Source organism: Otolemur garnettii, unplaced genomic scaffold, assembly GCF_000181295.1.
Source record: "Otolemur garnettii isolate 467f Iridium unplaced genomic scaffold, OtoGar3 scaffold00035, whole genome shotgun sequence".
NCBI classification, from domain to species: Eukaryota; Metazoa; Chordata; class Mammalia; order Primates; family Galagidae; genus Otolemur; species Otolemur garnettii.
The window spans coordinates 5,882,808-5,902,436 of record NW_003852430.1 but is presented as its reverse complement, the minus strand read 5'-3'; the positions used below and the strand labels follow the sequence as shown (position 1 = coordinate 5,902,436).

Sequence of the window (19,629 nt, the reverse complement as noted above, 5' to 3'; positions counted from 1 at the left end):
AAAAAAAAAAAAAAAAAAAAAAAAGAAAGAACGAAGCCAAGAGGCAAGAAGACAGTGAAGATTGCCAGAGTGCTGAGGATGATAAAAACATCTTTTCAATCTATACTTACTATAAGAAAACAGAAGAAATAGAGAAGCTGATGTTCTTTTAACAGATGACAGAAAAGAGAACTTGTCAACACCTACTTTGTTCCTATCTTCCACATCAAAGAGAATGATTTTCTAACTAGAAAGTGTTGAACTAACAAGATAACAGAAGGCGAGGTGAATGCATACATGACTAACTGTAATTACAGCTACACGTTTGACAAAGCTTCCCAACACACATTTACCAAAGAAATACCTAAACACAGGCCTGAAATACTTACACCTATGTAGATTCAAAACTGGCTGAACAACTGTTTCTAGTTGGGTTGGTTAAGGAAATAGTGTCAGCCTAGGGGACTAAAATGTTTTGCAAATAATACAAAGCAAAAACAGATAGACTGACAAACAAATTTTGTTTGGGCACGTAAAGAGCTTAGTTGCCAATCCGTCCTAAACAAGGAAAAAAAAAACTGAATAAACTGAAAAATGAACCATTCTTCTTAGATCCAACAGAGAAGTAAGATCATGTAAGGAGGGCAAGTCATGTCCCCCTAAATTGGAGGGAAAAAAGTCAACACAGAGAATTACAACTCAGTAGAAAAGAAACCTCCGAGCAGAATCTCCATAGAACCAGGGCCAGGATAGAAAAGCCGAGAGTGTAATTGACAGACTACAGTTGGAGTCTCATGTGGACAAGTGATACTTAAAAACTCCAGGGGGTCTCCATCATTGGGGGACCCTCACACTTTTGTGAGTTTTACTTCCAGGAACTCTACCTCATAGCAAATAAGAGAAAATATCCTCATGTTTCTACCAGGAGCCATAAGGAGCCATTTCAAATATATTAGAGCACTGGGTTCTTCTTGACAAGGTCTTCCCTCAGGAGAAACTGCTACCAGGTCCTGCAGAGGTTTTATCAGAGCCTTTTCTACTTAGGGTGAGGGAAAGACCCAACTCTAGCCCTCTCCAGCCGTCCTGTCCCATCTAAAGCTAAAGTTGGAGCAGAAGCAGGAGAGGTTGTGTAGCACTAGCAAGTTCACAGTTTGAAGACACTAAAGAAACATCAGAATTTTCAAACTTTTGAAGACATAAAAATCACCCAGGAACCTGCACGTAAAGTCTGATCTTGTACGTGTGTGTCTAAGGGTGGCACTTGAGAATCTGCATCTCTTAAATGTGCTCCAAGTGGTAAGAAAAGGAAGTATATTACCAGTACTGGCCTCTCTTCATCCACTAAATAATGAATGTATAGGCATTTTTTTATTGTTCTGGACATGAGCAATGTCTCTCTAAAAATTTTGCTTGTGATTATTTGATCTTTAGCAGCTTCAAAGTGTATGGTCATTTGTAAAAACCTTTCCTTTAAGATTCTAAAACAAAAAAGTTTTAAGCTTTGGTAATCTGGAAAATTTACTAGAATGGAATATTAAATCATTCTCTGATATCCCAGAGAAATGAGATGCTTTTCAAGGTGTGCTTAGAAAATTATTTTATGAAAAAAGTTGCTGAACTAGAGAATAATTGGACATAGTCTGTTTTGGGGGGTTTGGTTTTTGTTTTTTAACTAACAACTCAGGCAATGATACCTATGTCTGATACGATGACGTGTTAAATTGTTGGCTAAATCTTTGTTGGTTCATCAGATGAGAGCAATGAGTATAAAACATACTCTTCCTTAGTAGTTAGCCTTTGAAATTAATAAATCTACTATTCCAAAATTGGAGTTTTCCAACTTTAAAACGCTGTAAAAAATTGGATCAGTCTTCTAAGATGCTTGCAGAAGACGAGAAAGACAGAAGAGCAGGCGAAGGAGGAAAGTGAGAACTGAAAGGCAGGCCCAGCGCAGACTGAAGGACAGCTGAACGAATTTCCCTCGCCTGACCTAGTTCAGTAATAAGACAAATGGCTGGAAGAGTGATGGAGCTCTAGCTTGACAATGATGACTGACACAAGCTATCAACTAGGTCCTGCCAGAAATGCAAAAGGCCGTTACACTGCTTCCGTGCTCTGCTCAGAGCTCCGAGGTTTCTTGGCCAGCATATCCAGTGGAAACACTTACCATGATAATCCCCTTGTCCTGGTGGATTGGTTAGAATAATCTTCATGCAACTAAAAGGTGTATAGTCTGTCCTCTTGCCTTCCTTTCCAAAGCTATGACGGATGTTGTAAGAGTAACCTTTATCAAACTGATTGAGGGAAAAAGAAAGAAGAGACAAATCGTCAGCCAATGATTGTACTAGTGATGCCAGCTAGACACAGAGTGCACTGTGATGCTTTCTAGAATAAATTCAGCATTTACAGCTAGATGTGTACGCATCAAACACATCATTTGGGTCCTTTATGATACAAATAATTTTTTTAAGGTGCCAAACGTACAGAAAATAAAATTTTCAGGTAGAAAACAGGTAATGTTACTTTAAAGCTAAAGATAATCCTTTCCTGAGAAAAGTAATCACGTTGCCCTTTCTTAATTTGATTCCAGAGATTATCCTAGACAAAAACCAGTTTAGCCTTTTCTCTACTCCCTTTCCACCTTCTCCCTGAATTCCTACATCCTACCTATTCTACTTCTGAAATGGCTCTGAAAATAATTAATCCTTTCCTCTGCATTTCCACCACACAAAGCCAGTAAGTCAGCAAATGCTCCATGAATCAATGAACTACAGCAATTGCCCCCCACCTGGAATCCCTGCCCTCATGTTTACAAAACAAGCTGATGTGATGGAAGCGACTTTGAAATGGGTCAGATAGGAGAAGAAAAGGAACTAACATCTATTGAAAGGCAATTAGGTGCCAGGCATCTTGTTAGGTGCTTTCAAAAATAGAATCCCATTTAATCATTCTGAATCAGCCGTTCTCAACCTGTGGGTTGCGACTCCTTTGTAACAAAGAAAATACATCACAGCCTTAGGAAGGTTGAGAGCCACTGTCTAAATCATCACAACTTCCCTATGACATTACACAAGAGAAAACTGTTGTTCAAAGAGAAATGAAGCAAAATGACATAAAACAGCCATAAATAAAAAACAATTCAAAATCATGTACAGGCAAGTCTTATTCCAAAGCCCATGTTCTTTTCATAACTATGCCTTCTTAACAATAAGATACTTTAAAATTATAGGTTCCAATTACATCTTTTTAGACATAAGTTATTTCTTTCAGACCGCACCTCAAACAACACTTCATCTTGAAGCCCCAAATCGGAAGTAATCCCTTCTTCCACTAGACTCCAACAGCCATTTCCCCTCCACTTATTCCTCTATAGATCTATCTTGACTACATCTGTGAGTTTTATGACTTCTCTTATGACACATTATCACTCTATTTTCTATTAATCACCTTCGCATAGTATTAGCTCTTCCTGAACCATGAGCTCTTTCAGGTAAAATCTATTAGATCTTTATACCCAGCTCAGTACCAGCACTCATGAAAAAATGTATTACTTGAATAGAAAGTATTCCTTAGTCTAGGATAGCATTTAAAAGGGTACCAGCCCAGTCTCATGCTTGCACTAAATGTTTTCTAGTGTATGACTGACTGATACAGAGTTTCCCTGTTCAGAGCTGGGCAGGGACCCTCACTTTCTAGGCACGGGCAACAAGCCTTTCTAGACCACATTCTGTGGACTCACACAAGATCAAAGAAAAAGCAGCCTGATCAGTATCTCACCTAGAGATACTGGAGTGGAAAACATACACCTCAAGGCCTCTCTTGGGAGAGAGACTGTGAAGACTGGAATAATTTGCTAATCAACACGGGCAGAATGTTTTCTGTCTGCCAGCTCCCAGCCAAGTGTGATATACATTCCCAAGACCCCCCTGCTCACAGGCAGTATGTGAACCCCTAGACAAAAGGCCCAAGGGGGCTTCCCACTTGGGTCCCCCCTCCACTGCCCGAGGTTCTCCGGCCCTTCTCTCCTTCTCTATTCCTTTCTCTGTCAATATCCTTTTGCTTAAGTGTGTGGTCCATGAGTTCATTCTTTGAATCTCTGACAACAAGGGCTCGGCATAGAAATTTCCACAATGTGATGGTTAGTTAATTTGCTAATTCTATTATTAGGTGACACCCATATGGCTCAGCAATCCGTACCCTACTGATCAACCAAAGGCAGACAATGTACCTTTGACAAGATGTTTGGGAAGAGAAAATATTCAGTTCTGGTGGACTCCTAAATAAAAATCCAGTTTTCCTGGGAAGGAGTGGAGGTGAGGGTAAATAACCTTTTTTATGAACAATCATGAACAACAATCATGAACAATCATGTTCAATGATTATGGGAAAACATTATAGATCAGAAATCAAGTTTCTAAAACAAATTTTACACTGTGGCAAATCACAAATTTAGTCAAAAATCATCTTCTGTTCTGAACATACATGTTTGTTTAAAAGAAAGCTTTGCCACATTGACAGTGGAGGACAATCTTAGATCACCATCTGCTTTGACTACTCAGAGATCTCTCAAAGCTTTCAAAAGCAGAATGACAGAAGCTGTGAGTGGCTGTGTAGCACATCAAATGTTCCCGCATGACTGACTTACTAAGTAGTGAGAAGCCAGAGAGCCTAAATAACAAGTCATCTTCAAAGGGCAAAATCCTCAATTAACAGCAAAATGGCAATAAAGAGACTACAGTTTTTACTTCCATGATTCTTTAAATTTAACTTATAAAATGGATATTCTAGAAAGCTTAATGATTAATCAGCAAATTTTCATACATAACATTAAAAGCTTTAAGAAGTTAGGAATAAAAATAAACAGATTATTGTGAGTTTATAAATACTTGTACCTATTGAATTGGAAATTTTACAAAAATACAGAAAGTGGGGAGACCTTATTTTGGAAAGCAGTTGGATCCCTCCTAGTCTAAGTCACCCCGAGGCACCGCAGTAGGGCAGAATTGGCTCTGGCTCTCTCTAGGTTCTTACTAAGAGCAACACCCAGGTAGCAGGATTGTCATAAGTTCCAGGCTGTGAAGACAGAGGAATCTGGAAAAGAACCTCCAGGCTCCGCCACTTCACAGGGTGCGACTTCAACTCTCAATTTTCCTAATCTATATAGACATTAGCATTAATACATTAAGTTGCTGTGAAGATTAAATTAAATCAAAGCAGAGTGCCTGTTGCAGCCTCTGTTCTCAATAGATATTAGCTGTTATTGGTAAGAAAAAGATAAATATTTTGGTGCCCAAATTTAAACATTGACTATGCTAATGATAAAGGCTTCTATTATCAATAGATATTAACAGAATCTTCACATAGAGGTTTAGGGAGGAAAAAAGACTCACTGAACTATTTAATTAAATTTCTAGTCACCAGCTGAAAATGTCCTCCCTTCTTCCAACTCCCATCTACAACTCTGACAAACTATTCATGCAAACTTGGCTCAAATGTCACTGCCTTCCCACAAGCACCCAGGCAAAGGCTATCGCTTCCTCAGAAGCACGCACAGCTGCAGTTTGTACCGTGCTGTACATTTCTTGTTGCAGTAGAAATTTTGCATTTATTACTTCTGAACTATCAATACCCTGAGGGCAGGGACTGGGGTGTGGACGCAGCATGCCCATTCAGCATTAGACATTTACCCATAAGAGGTGCTCAATAATCTTTACTTGAATAAAAGAGAAAATAAGTAGATAGCTAAAAGGATGAACGAATAAATATACTTCAAGAGATATTAATTTATCAAGATTAAAGAACTTCAAAAACTGCCAAATAACTGTAAGTTCACATTGCTATACTATTTTGCTCTTCTTGATGGCTTTTCATGCTTCCCTATAACAACAAAGACTGAACCAGAATTCAAATGATGCCCTCTACAGAGTATAGTGGACATACCAAAACATTATAAATTAATACATTTTTACTTTCAAAACTCTGCTCAGTATACTGGGGCGGGCTGTCTAAGGCTTCAAGGAAAGTGGAAAATAAAATACTCCATTTAATTTTATCCAATTTTTAAATCTGAGGTTGTAATTTACATATAGTGAATGTACAGATCTTGGGTCTACAGTTTGAAGACTGGTTTTGGCAAATGGCTACATGTATATATGTAACCTGCACTCCTAGCAAAATAAAGAACATTTCTATCAGTCCGTAGTATTCCCACTCACCCCTTCCCAGTCAATGTTCTTCCCCTCCCTTCACACCCAGAAGCAGCTACTGATCTGAGTTTTGTCACCATAGATTACCTTTAGCTATTCTATAACTTTACATAAACGGAATCATACAGTATAAAGTGTTTCATGCCTGCCTCCTTCCATGTCTTTTAATGCCTGTGAGAGTCACCCCTGCCATTAGACGTATCAGTAGTTTGTTCCTTTTTATGGCTGAGTAGTGTTTAACATGGGTGTCCAAACCTTTTTCTTTTCTGCTGCACATTGGAAGAATAAGTTTTCTTGGGTCACACATTAAATATACACAAACACTAACAAAAGCTGGAGAGTAAAATAAGGTTCGTCCATACTTTTCAGGATACTTGATGCCAAAGGTAAGCAAAAAAAAAAAAGCCCCCACAAAATGAGCATGTGGCCCATGGGGCCACAGGTTGGACACCTGTCTAGTGTATGGCCCAGATTGTTTACCTAGGTTCTTGTTGATAGACATTAGGACAACACTGTGATATAATAAGAAATACATATTTGATCTCTGCCTACAGTTCCCAGCATAGAGACCCCCAAATCATTGTAACTTCCTGAGTGAGATGGGTGCCAGGTTCATCTTTGCCCCCAGTTCCTGACATACAGCTCCTGATCCTCTGGGATTTCCTGGGTACTAGGAGTATCTTTTGTTCTAATGAGGTTACTCTTGGTGGGCTCCTCAATGGCGTGGGTTACCAGAAAGACCATGACACGATTAGAAACTTAGAACTTTCAGTTCCATTCCCCTATCTTCCAGGAAGGAGAAAGGGGCAAGAAATTTTGTTAATAATTGATCATACCCACATGATGAAGCCTCCATAAAAATTCTAAGGGCTCAGAGAGCTTGTAGGTTGATGAACACACCCAGAGAGAGGGCCAAGAAGCTCTGCACCCTTTCCACATACTTAGCCCAAAGTTCTGCTTCATCTGGCTGCATCCTTTCAGCCATCTGAATCCTTTAAAATACTCTTTTGAATAAACTGATAAACATAAGTGTTTCCCTATGTTCTGTGGGCTGCAATAGCGAATTACCAAACCTAAGAAGGGGACTGGGGCAACCTCTATTCAGGTAGAAGTTGTGAGTAACCTGGGAACCTACAGTTGGCATCTGAAATGGGGGATGGTCTTGTGAGACTGAGTCCTTAACCTGTGATGGGTCTGCACTAACTCTTTAGTGTCAGAATTAAATTGAACTGTAGGACACTAGCTGGTATCAGTAAGTTGGTCAATATGGAAAAAAACCCACACATCTGGTTTTGAGAGTATATTACCAGAAAACTGCTAGTGTAGTTTTTTCCTACCATACACACTAGGATTTTCTACTTTGGGGCTTTTCTCAATGAAGCTGCCATGAACATTCTTATATACAACTTTTGTGGACTTATATTTTCATTTCTCTGGGCTAAATACATACAATTTTCCAGAGTAGTTCTATTGTTTTATACCCACCCCAGCAATAAATGAAAGTTCCATACTGCCCCAACATCCAGCGTTCTCAAACTTACTCATTCTAGCTATCTTAATAGGTAGGTAGTGGTGTCTCATTTTGCATTTCCCTGATAACTAATGTTCATTTTCATGGGAGTGACCAGACATGCCTTATTTTAAAAAGTGTCTGTTTAATCTTCTGCCTGTTTTAAAAATAAGATTGACTTCTTTTAGTAGTTTGATTGTAAGAATTCTTAATATATTCTGGACTCAAGCAACCTTTTTTCAAAAATAGGTATCGGCACCTATGGCTCAAGTGCCTAAGGCACCAGCCACATATACCTAAGGTGGCGAGTTCGAATCCAGCCGGGGCCCACCAAACAACAATGATGGCTGCAACCAAAAAAAAAAATAGCCGAGCGCTGTGGCGGGCACCTGTGGTCCCAGCTACTTGGGAGGCTGAGCTAGTAGGACTCACATGAGCCCAGGAGTTGGAGGTTGCTGTGAACCGTGATGCCACAGCACTCTACACAGGGGGGACAGCTTGAGGCTCTGTCTCAAAAAAAAAAAGTAGGTATCAGAAATATTTTCGGCATAGTCTGTGGCTTGCCTATTTATTTTCCTAATGTTTTGTTATGAACAGCAGATGTTTTCATTTTTGATGAAGCCAGATTTGTCAATTTTTTTTAACGTAAGTGCCCTCTGTGTCCTCTCCAAGATAAATTGCAAAGATGTGTCCTTTGGAAGCTCTGATGTTTGATCTTTTAAGTCTCAGTCCTGATTCATCTCAAGTTAATTTTTGTTTGTGGTGTAAGGCAGGAATCAAAGTTCTTGGTTATTCCCCAGGTAGATAAAATGCTTTTCCCAACAACAGACACTGGAGACACTTTCCTTTCCCCATTAAATTGCTTTGGCATCCTTGTCAAATTTGACCACATGTGTGAGGATCTATTTTTGGACTTTCTATTCCATTGATCTGTCTGTCTGTTCTCTTGCCAGTACCACACTGTCTTGGTTACAATAGCTTTAGAGTAAGTTTCAAAGTCACAAAATGTATGTCCTTCTGCTTTGTTCTTTTTATATATAAATTTTGGAATCAGCTTGCCAAATTCTAATAAAAAGAGACACTGGAATTTTCAACACTCAAAGCAGTTTATACCTTCACAATTACTTATCAGCCCATAAGCCATCAGTGAGCAACTGGCATTTCAAAACACATGGCATTTCAACTAAAAGAAATTTTCCAAGAAAGACAGGCTTTCAAGTCATCGAAAATTCCATTGAGAAATTGAAATTTCCAGCAAATCTTTTATAAACAATGTCTGTTTCTTTACTCATGGATATTACCTCTAATCATTCTTTTTGTGCAAACTTTAGTATATTAACTGAATTGCCTATGAATGTAAGATTTCTGTATATTCATTAGAAAATAGCAAAAGAACTTTTTGATCAGTCATTCTGTTAAATTAATGGAAAACTATTCTCTCTAAAAGAAAACAGCTAAAAGCATTATCTTTTAGTTCCCTCCTTTCCAATTTATTTACTATTTTTATATACATATGGCTAAATTTTGGATCTTACTAAGCTTTCAAACTATCCATGTATTAATCACAAAAATTGTCTTCTCTGGTTTTCAAATTGAGAAACTCATGAAATGTTATATAGAAGATGTATCTATGGGAGAATGTTTATTTTGGGGGGGTTTTTTATGTTTTTTTTTGAGACAGAAACTTGCTCTGTCACTGAGCCTAGAGTGCCTTGGCCTCAGCCTAGCTCAGGGGTCCTCAAACTTTTTAAAGAGGGGGCCAGTTCACTGTCCCTCAGACCATTGGAAGACCAGACTGCGGGCCCCAGGACAAGTTGGCTGCTAAGCAGGACAGGCAGCGGCAGCAAAAACAGCCAGTAGGCTGGATAAATGTCCTAGACAAGCCACATGTGGCCTGCGAGCTGTAGTTTGAGGATGTCTGGCCTAGCTTATAGCAACCTAAAACTCCTGGACTCAAGCAATCCTCCTACCTCGGCCTCCCGAGTAGTTGGGACAACTGGCACATGTCACCATGCTTGGCTAACTTTTCTATTTTTAATAGAGATGAGACTCTCACTTTGCTCAGGTTGGTTTCAAACTCCTTAGGTCAAGGGATTCTCCCACCTCAGCCTCCCAAATTGCTGGGATTCCAGGTGTAACTCCCTGTACCCAGCCATATGGGAGATTTCTTTTTAGAAAATACTTTCTAGCTCTTTATATCCACAAACTCAAAGGAAAATCTTTACGTACTCATATGGCAAGAGACAGGGAGAACGAAACGGAGCACCCACTTTCTGTCTTGGCTCCTTCCCTCCATTCACTATGGAGAAAAGCCAGAAAGTCAAGACAGGTCTGAGGTGGGTGAGCGGCAGTCCACATCCTTCCAGATTACCCACTGACAACACATCAATATGCATTTCTGCCAAGGACACCAAAAAATTATTTTCGGGGGCGTTATGTTACCAATTGAATGCAATAAAAATTACAAAGCAGGCACAGTGTTATCCTGTTTCAACCCAGTCTCTCAGAGTCTCTCTCAACTTTGCCTTCTTTTCCAGTCCCACACTGGAGGGCCCTGGAGAGCCTGGAAGGCCTGTAGAGGCCTTACCTTATTACTTCTCAATTAATTTTTTTTTTTTTTTAAGAGATGGTGCCTTGCTCTGTTACCCAGGTTGGAGTGCAGGGGGATGATCAGAGATCAGTGTTACCTTGAACTCCTAGGCCCAAGTGATCCTCCTGCCCCAGCCACCTAAGTAGCAGGGACTACAGGTGCCTGTCACTAGGCCTAGCTAATTATATAGACATGGGTCTCACTATGTTGCCCAGGCTAGTTTCAAACTCCTGACCTTAAGTGATCCTCTCACCTCAGCCTCCCAAAGTGCTAGGATTAGAGGTGTGACCAACTGTGCCCAGCCTTTAATTATTCAGACATCATGGTGTAAACATCTGTTCGATTAGGAAGACAATACAAGGTCTTTCTTAGAATAAACCCTTTCTTTCCAAGAAAAACTTCAAGATCAAATATTACTCCTATTTTCAAAACAAAGTAACAGAAACTGCTATTATGGTCAAGCTATTTGGACACTACATGAGAATGATTAAAAACTAAGTACCCGGCTCGGCGCCTGTGGCTCAAGCAGCTAAGGCGCCAGCCACATACACCTAAGGTGGCAGGTTCGAATCCTCAGCCCAGGCCCGCCAAACAACAATGATGGCTGCAACCAAAAAATGGCCGGGCGTTGTGGCAGGTGCCTGTAATCCCAGCTACTTGGGAGGCTGAGGCAGGAGACTCGCTTGAGCCCAGGAGTTGGAGGTTGCTGTGAGCGTGATGCCATGGCACTCTACCCAGGGGGATAGCTTGAGGCTCTGTCTCAAAAAAAAAAAAAAAAAAAAACCCTAAGTACCCGTCAGAGAGAAATTTATATTCAAAAAGGACAATCTTCTTGACCCAAATGAGGCAAAACAGCTAAGTACATAGGGGCAGAGATCAGAGTAACAATATGGCATTTTTAAAGGAAGATATTTTTAACCCTTCTTTGCTAATGACATCTATTCCTTACCCTCAAGAACTTGGCACTCTAATGTACATATTAAAAAAGAGGGAGTGTCTGCTAACCTACAAGTGACCTCACTATTACTTGCCAATGCCTAGACTTTAGCATACCACAACCATTAGAAGGGGGTCCTAGGAAGATCAGTTACCATAAATACTAACGGGAACTCAAGCTCAGCATCAGGGTCCTACATACAGGTGAACCTGCCACTGGGACAGAGCATGACGTCATCTGTGGCCTTTCTTAGCACACATTCTTGCTATCACAATTTTTTGATCTTTTGATTAGTGATTACATCTTCTTGGGTCACTACCTTAAAGTTTTACTTACATTTTTAATAATCAGGATGCATGTTCTAGGCATTTGATATATAGTTAGTACCTCCTTTTAAAATGTTTATGCGCTAAATTGCTCAATTATTATTTGTCAAACTAATTTTGTTCTCAGTCACCTATAGGTTCCAAATACTTCTCTTTACCCTTAACATGAACCACAGTTTAATTCTTAGAGGTCCCTGGAACATCACACTTATTGTAACCAAACCTCAAATCAAGCAGACTTGGAGACCCCAAAAGGTTTAGCAATGGGGGTTAAGTCAGGGGCTTTGAAGTGAGATGCCCAAGTTTAAGTCTTGTCTCTATTACATGCTAGCTGTGACCTTGAGCAGGCTACTTACCCTCTCTGCAACAGTTCCCTATGTATAACAAAAGCAGTGATAGCTACCACATAGGGTTGGGTGGGGATTAAATTAGCTCATTTTCATAAAGTGCTTGGCATAGTGTCTGGTACACAGTTGTAAGATGCCCTCCTTGACTAAACTTTACTCAGGCTCTTCTGAATCCTCTTCTAACTGGGCCTCAGACTTCCGTGTTCCTCTTAGCATCACCCAGTTGTAGTAAGAATCTTGCTAGATCAGGTAGAGAGAATCCACCCCATCCAATATCTCATCAAATGCCTCATCCCCACCACTAGCATTTGATCGCCCTTGCTGGCCTGAGTGCAGCAAGAAAATTAAAAGGTCTGTTTAACCAGAATCCTCTCCCTGCCTAGTGCTGTTTCTTTTCCCTAGCAATGTTGCATCCACTGACTCCTACCTTGCCCCATGCTCTATTTGAAACTGAGCCCAGCTCTATACTTTCCTTCCCCTATTATAATATATCCTGAATAAAATCTGTTTTTTACTGCTTTAACTGCCGTCCAACTTTTTTTTATTTTTTTGAGACAGTCTCACTTTAACACCCTTGGTAGAGTGCTGTGGCATCATAGCTCACTGCAACCTCAAACTCTTGGCCTTAAGAGATCCTCTTACCTCAGCCTCCAGAGTAGCAGGGACTACAGATGCTTGCCACAACGCCTGGCTAGTTTTAGAGACGGGATCGTGCTTTTGCTCAGGCTGTTCTCAATTCCTGAGCTCAAGGAATCCACTCACGTCAGCCTCCTAGGGTGCTAGGGTTACAGGCATAAGCCACCATGCCTGGCCCTTTTTTAAAAACAATTTTTGGTCCATGGTTTAGGTCTGGATTCGAATTACCATCAGATACTCAGATACAATAATCAACTCTTAGCACACATTGAGGCCTTTGTCTCTAGTCTGCTTGCTTGTTTGGGAATCTGGTGGTAAGTGTGACTCCAAAATCCAAGGCTCTAGACAAATGTCCACTGAAGAAATGTCTTCAGATTCAGAGTCTTCAGATTCTGATTACACAGTATGAAGCTGGGGTTAGAGGCCAAAATTTCTTTCTTTGAAAGGTACCTAGTTGGAAAAGTACCTAGTGGGCCAGAAGTCTTTTACTCCAGCTTGTCATTCCTGACTCCCGGGCTTGAAATCTTTTTTCTCTCTGTCGCTTCTATTTAATCCTGCTTCTCTCTCGTGGGAATTTCTCAGTTAAAAGAAATGCTCCCTTCTCAACCCTGCTGAGCATATGCTCTGCCATTCTAGTCCTTCCTGCTTTCCTTCCCACTAAAAAAATCTTACTAAAAACTCTTCAAATGTGGATGCCCCAAATTAGGCCCTGTAAGAAGGGCACTAGAGTAGAACGGAAGAAAACTTGGGGTGCACAGTGGGCTCCTTAATCCACTTGGTATAAAGCAGCAAAAAAAAAAAAAAAAAAACACCACCAATTAAATAATTCAAACCTCCTTTTCCTTCACACTAAGAGCGGACACCAGCACCTCCATATCCCCTCCCGGCTCTCCTTACAGCTTTCTCTCAAAGAATGGCTCCACTGCCTCTACCTTCAGCCCCTCAACCACCTGTAAGCATGAGTTTCCCCAGGTCCATCTTCTACAGATGAAGTCCACGGTCAGCCAGTTCCTGTCCCCAAGTGGGGCCAACAGAGGAGAGATCATTTAAACCTTGGTCTAGGTCCAAATAACAACCCTCACTCAGACTTTCCTGACCCCAGGAAGGAAGGGAAGAAGTTTGTTGGACAATTTAGAATCATTCGAGGAGCATATTCTCTGATTTGTATCAGGCTACCTGCATATTGTTGGTGCCTGGAGATGCCCTCCTTTAGTTTAAAAAAGCCAAATGAACTGCTTTTCCAAAAGAACTTTAAGGGTCTCATACTACCACTTATTCCCTGGGAGGAGTAAGAGAGAAATTACGAGAAGTCCTCGCTCAGATCAGTCCTGTCAAAACTGATGGGTCATGAATCCAACATGTCAACAACAACAGGAGGAAACCGCGACTATCATCATCAGTAGAAGGAACTTGACAGCATCATTCAGGGCTTCGCCTGACTCCACCGACAGCCCTCCTGTTAAACAGAACTGCTCTCCTTTATGAGCAAACAGCTCCACCAATACGGGACATGGATGGGACACAGAATCCATGGAAGAGAGAAATAGAGCCTTCCATGCCTTTTCCTAGGATTCCCCAATATCATTTAAAACCACAAGGACTTGAGGGGCTCTCCCTAATAAGAGGGGCTTCCAACCCCTACTTCTAAACCATGCAATGTTTCTACTTGGCCATTAAAAAGGATATCAGTCCAACATCTGTCATCTGTCATTAAAACTGTCACACCTACATTGTCCTTGGAGCTGATACTAATACTATTCTGTTATCTCTTCCACCACGCAATATTTCACAGTCATCAGTCTGTGTTCTGCCTTTTTTAGGATTTCCCCTCATAAAGAATTCTCATACTTATTTTGTTTTCACCTAGGAAAACCAACAACACCCCCGGACTGTTGTGCCCCAAGGATTTACTGAGGCTCTACACATTTCTCATGCACCTGAAATGCCTACCTGATGAACTTAAAATTCCAGGAAATGCCACTTCAATTCACTATGCATATGATCTCCTTCTATGCTCTGACAGTGACAACAATTCTCTTTTCGACACTGAACACGTTCTTAAGGCAACAGCAAGAAAGGGCCAAAGGTTTCTAGAGACAAAATTCAGTTACACTCACTGTGTATTGAATATCTGGGTCACGATATTTTGGGTGCAGTTAAATCACCTACACAGACCTAGCCTCTACTGTTCAACATTTTCCTCTCCCTTGAAACGAAATGACAACAGAGACGTTTCTGGATCTTGTGGGATATTGGAAGACATGGATACCTGGTTTCTCTATGACTGCCTCATGCCCTGATCAGGGAGTCATCCTAGACCCAGTGGTCTGGGGTCCTCTAACCAAAGACACTTTCAGGAATTTCAAGTGCTCTCTCTTCCCACCACCACTCTCTGCCTTCACCCTGACTTTTCCTCACATGAGATGAGCCTTGCCATTCATTTCTCTGCCTCTAAATTTAGGAGCTCCCACGTCCCTACCCCTTTCCTTACCTTTCACAGAATAGTCCAGTTCTAGCAAAAATCTTGCTACATCAGTGCAGAGAACATTCCAGGCTTGATGTCTGATAGAACTCCTCACCCTCCACCCTTAATATTTGATCGTCCCGACCTGCTTTCCTTAAGAATTGTTAGGTCTGTTTCACCAGAACTCCCTACTCCCAGTGATTCTTTCCTCTCAGTACTTTTCCATCCTCTGATTCCCCTTGCTCCCTGGCTATACATCCCCACCTGTCCGCAGCTGTATTCAGACCTGAGTCTAGTTCCATCTCAAAGTCTCTCTTCCCCTCTCGTAATAGTTCCTGAATAAAATCTGCTTTTACCACTTTAACCACTGTCCAGCTCCAGTTTTCTTTAAAAATAGTGAGCATTCAATACTGAGAGTCACTAGCATTACCCAGTTTGTCAGTTTTACTTCTAACTAGAAACAGCTATCTCGAGTAGATGTTTAATATTATTTAAATTATTTATGTTTTGTCACTAGCTTCCTCATTAGAAAAACTTGTATCTAGTTACTCCCTCTAACTCCACATAGGACCTTAAAGAAATAAGTTCAGCAATTTGAAGTCTGTAACACCGCTGGAAAATATTGCTGCTATTACTATAATTGAGCAAATTACCTCCTATAGTAAGTATTTCTTTTTCTGCTCTGTAAGAGAACTCATTTCTCATTGGTGAGAACTTTCCAAAGGCTTATGAAGCAGCCAGGTGTTACAGAGGTAACAGAGATTTTGGTTCTAAATCCGCCACCTCCCAGCTGAGTAATGTTAGGCAATTATAAGTTACCCAGTCTCTTTTTTCCCCTCTTTTTAAAGATTGTAATAATGAGATCTGTCCTTCACTCTGTGTAAAAGCACTTTGTAAATTGTAAAATGCTAAGTATAGACTATGTATTGTGAGTGTGTGCTACAATGATTTGTATAAAATTTGTACAAACTAGTTTGTACCACTAGTTTGTGAAATTATGGAAAAAGTTCTATTTTACATTTAAATATAATCTCCGAATACTCATGAGAGTTCCCTTGAAATGTAACGACCCCAAATTATTTTTAACAAGCAGGACATATGGACCCCATCTTCATGTCCTAACCCCTTCTCCTGAAGCCATGAAGAACGTTTTCTTTCTAGACCCCAGAGTATACAGATTCTTTTTCGTCAAATTTCCCCTGGGGTAAGGTGAAGTGAACATTTTGACCGACCACATTGTTTTCAAAAAATGAAAAGGAAACACTGAAATGACAAATCCACAGAATAAGTATTTAAAAGAATAATCCTACGTAATCTGATGAAGCAACTGATTGAGCAGACCACTTTCTCTGATGTCAGTAGATCAGAAGGAAGGTCACCTATGTATTAAAAACCTGCCATAATCATCAGGGGGAAACGGAGAGTGGCCTGTTCAGGAACATGGGTGGGAGGTGGCCCAGTAGGTTTGTTTTGTCTCTTTCATATTCTACAAATAGACTCAGAAAACGAGATTTGAGGATCATCTGTCACCTGGGGCTGTGTGATCTATATCATTCTAATTGTATCTACTCAGTAATGCATTAAATTAAAAACATCATTTCTACATTCCTAACGGGAAATTTAAACACACTACTATTATTAGCAATCATGAAGACATAATGCTAGTAATGTAGTAATGTTTCAATAATGACCGTTTACATTTCGATAGATTTTTAGTATTTATCAAGATGATTCTTTCTGGACTCTTCACCCTCTATAAGGTATACAAGTTAGATATTGAAGGAGCTAAGAAAATTTCACCCCAAAATATGATTCCTTGATATAAAGATTATTTTGAATAAAAAGCTATTCATGATGAGGAAACTCTGCACAAAGACTTTCCTCTATCTACCTAAAATCTTAAAGGGCTGCTAGACTCCTTATCACGTGCTAATAACCCAGCCTTAAGGTCATTTGAAGCACAGTCCCTGTCTCTCAGGTTAATTTACTAATCAATCTGCTTCCCTCCATCTACCCAACCCCCTTAGAAACGCCTTGCTACACGTAGACTTTCCTGTTTCTCTCCCTCCTCCCATCTAAAAGGCATCTTTAAAAGCCACTATCATTGAAACTTGGGGGAACCATTCTTGTGGTTCCCCCATGAGCATGGTATTTGGAAATAAATCTTTCTATTATTAATCTACCTTAACTGTGAGTTGATCTTTTCAGCAAACCAACCTAGGGGGAAAAGGGCAAGTTTCCCTGAGACTCCCCTTCAATATCCTATTTTATAGATGAGAAAACTAAGGTTTCTAGAGGTCAAGTGGTAAATAGTTATTTCAATTACTTAATGGAAAAGTGGAAATTAAAATCCTAGTCTTATGCTTTTTAGAAAACACTACAAAGTTTTAAATGGACAAAAGAAATAAACACATATAACCAATAGTCAGCCAGCAAACATTCAACTATTGGCTGACACCCCATTGTCGTTCAGGTGCTGCAGGGTCATCTGGAAGCTGCCACTGCACCACACAGTTAGACAAATGTTTCTGATTCCAGTGAACATCAGACAAAAGGATCTACTCTAATTAGTCACTCACACATCATTGATTTGGTTTCTAATTTATCGGGATTTTAGAATAACAAAATACAGCAAACTTGAAGTTACAAGTCTGACCTGAAAAATACTAACCAGTGTTTTAGCATGCTTTCAAACCACCAGTTTTCTTCAGATTCCAAGCTCCTGTAATCTTCTAGGTGGGGACGCGGCAAGGAGTTGGGGTATAAAATAGAACACAGAAGTATGGAAAACCAAGAGGAAGGGACGCAGAGGGCACTGCTGCATGTGGAACTGGCGGTGTGACCTGAAGCTTCAGTGTGCTTTGCTCTCTTATCAGTGAGAATCAGAATCTAAGAACTGAAGGAAGCTTCAGTCATCACCTAGTGCAGCCGTGACTACACAGCAAATACAGTGCAGTGGGCAGAAGCCTAAGCAGCAGGGGGAAAGCCGCCGAGTCCCTGCATTGCCCGGTTCGTGCACCTCTCCTTCATTTAACTGGAGCCGCTCCATAAGTGCTTATTGGTTGGTACTATATGAGGTCCCTACCAGAGGACTGAAAGCTAATCTTTTGATTTTATTTCTCTGTTAATTTTCAGCAACAGAAGAAATTTAGAAAGTTCCCATCACTAACTTACTTAGCATACTATTGAAACATTCACTAATATAACCTGGAGGAAATGTCCAGGGGAGCTGTGTGGTAGGAATCTTAACTGGTTATCTGTTCAGACAAGGATGCCCGATATTAAAGGTACATTAAAGGTGGAGTTTTCAGCATTTCACCTGACACCCTTGTTTTAGAGAAGTCTACTTTATTCACTTTAATAAATACTGCTGATAAAACGGTAATAATATTTTACTAACATTCTAAGTAGAATTTGCCAGATTTTGAAGACAGAAACTACGGACAACCCTCCATTCACTAAAATAAAACATTTACAGAATCACATACTTCCAGCCTAAAAGACTAAATTTAGTGACCCTTGAAAGGTGGTCAATTTAGTCTTCCCCCTCACTGGTAGGAAAAGAGCCAACATAAAACAAATTATCACCAGAAAACCGCAGGAGCGCGCTGACTGATGTGGAATTCCCTAGTCCAAGATGAATTGGCTCAGCTTGAATAAATGGTCTTTTCACTCACAGAAAATCAGGGAAGAAAACTACTAACATCATCCAAGTTTGCAGTTAAAGACGGCACAGAAGCTGGATGTCCAGAGTTTCTAATTTCCTAGGGAGAGGCTCCCTCTTCTTCACAGATAAAGGAATTATGGTTTTAAAAAACATTTTGAAGAATTAAATGCAAATTTTATTTTACTTCTGCTATATTAGTTTCATCTTATTTACTTATTTTCCCAGACTTATTTTCTGTTCGATTTTTTTCATGGTTTGCTTTTCCTTTCTTGATTTCCTTCTCTGACCACTTTAACACGCGGTGAGTTTTTCTAGAACTGACTATTTTCGCAGAATTTTAAAGATTCTGCTTGATCATCAGAAAGATGTCTCCAGACACTAATGATGGGGCTCAGGACACACTATCCCAACATATGGCCCCTTGGTGATTCAGGAAACAGCAAGAGCAGGAAAATCACTCTCCTTATCTCTAATCCCTTTCCCCTACAGCATGTCATAAAACCTAGAAAGAATTCTCTGGCCTCCCTTGGAATAAGATCTTCGGTCCAGAGATGCCTTGAAGGGAAGAAATGTCCTTATCTCTGAAGACGCAGGAATACACAGAAGGGTAGGAACAAACAGGTCTTGCCGACTCCACCAGACTATTACCATTAGATTATACCCCCTTCATCTAGTCTTACTTCCCCTGACTATCCGCTTTTCATCAAACCTGAGCACAAAAAATACGGTTTCCCCTGTGTCTTTGGGTTTTCATTTCCATATGAAGGTTCCCGTGTCACATAAAATTTATATTAAATAAATATGCACGCTTTTTTCTTGTTAATCTGTCTTGCATTATAGGGCCTTAGCCATAAACCAGTGATGAGTGAGAGAAAAAAATAATCTTTTCTCCCCTACATTACTCATAAACTGAATAAAACCAACTAGCATAGTAAAAATAAGTGCAAGAAGTCTAGGATTTTGAAGG

At 40.2% G+C, this 19,629-nt stretch overlaps 1 protein-coding gene across 2 annotated transcripts in view; it reads right to left on the bottom strand.

Annotated features, from left to right (window-relative positions):
• The window catches only part of PRIM2 (DNA primase subunit 2), a 286,830-nt gene that overhangs the window by 35,640 nt on the left and 231,561 nt on the right, over nucleotides 1-19,629 (bottom strand). For both annotated transcript variants that reach the window (XM_023513161.1, XM_003789669.3), the window contains exon 11: nucleotides 2,147-2,273. In XM_023513161.1, coding sequence (XP_023368929.1) covers nucleotides 2,147-2,273 — 127 coding nt within the window. The remainder of the gene's footprint in view (nucleotides 1-2,146; nucleotides 2,274-19,629) is intronic.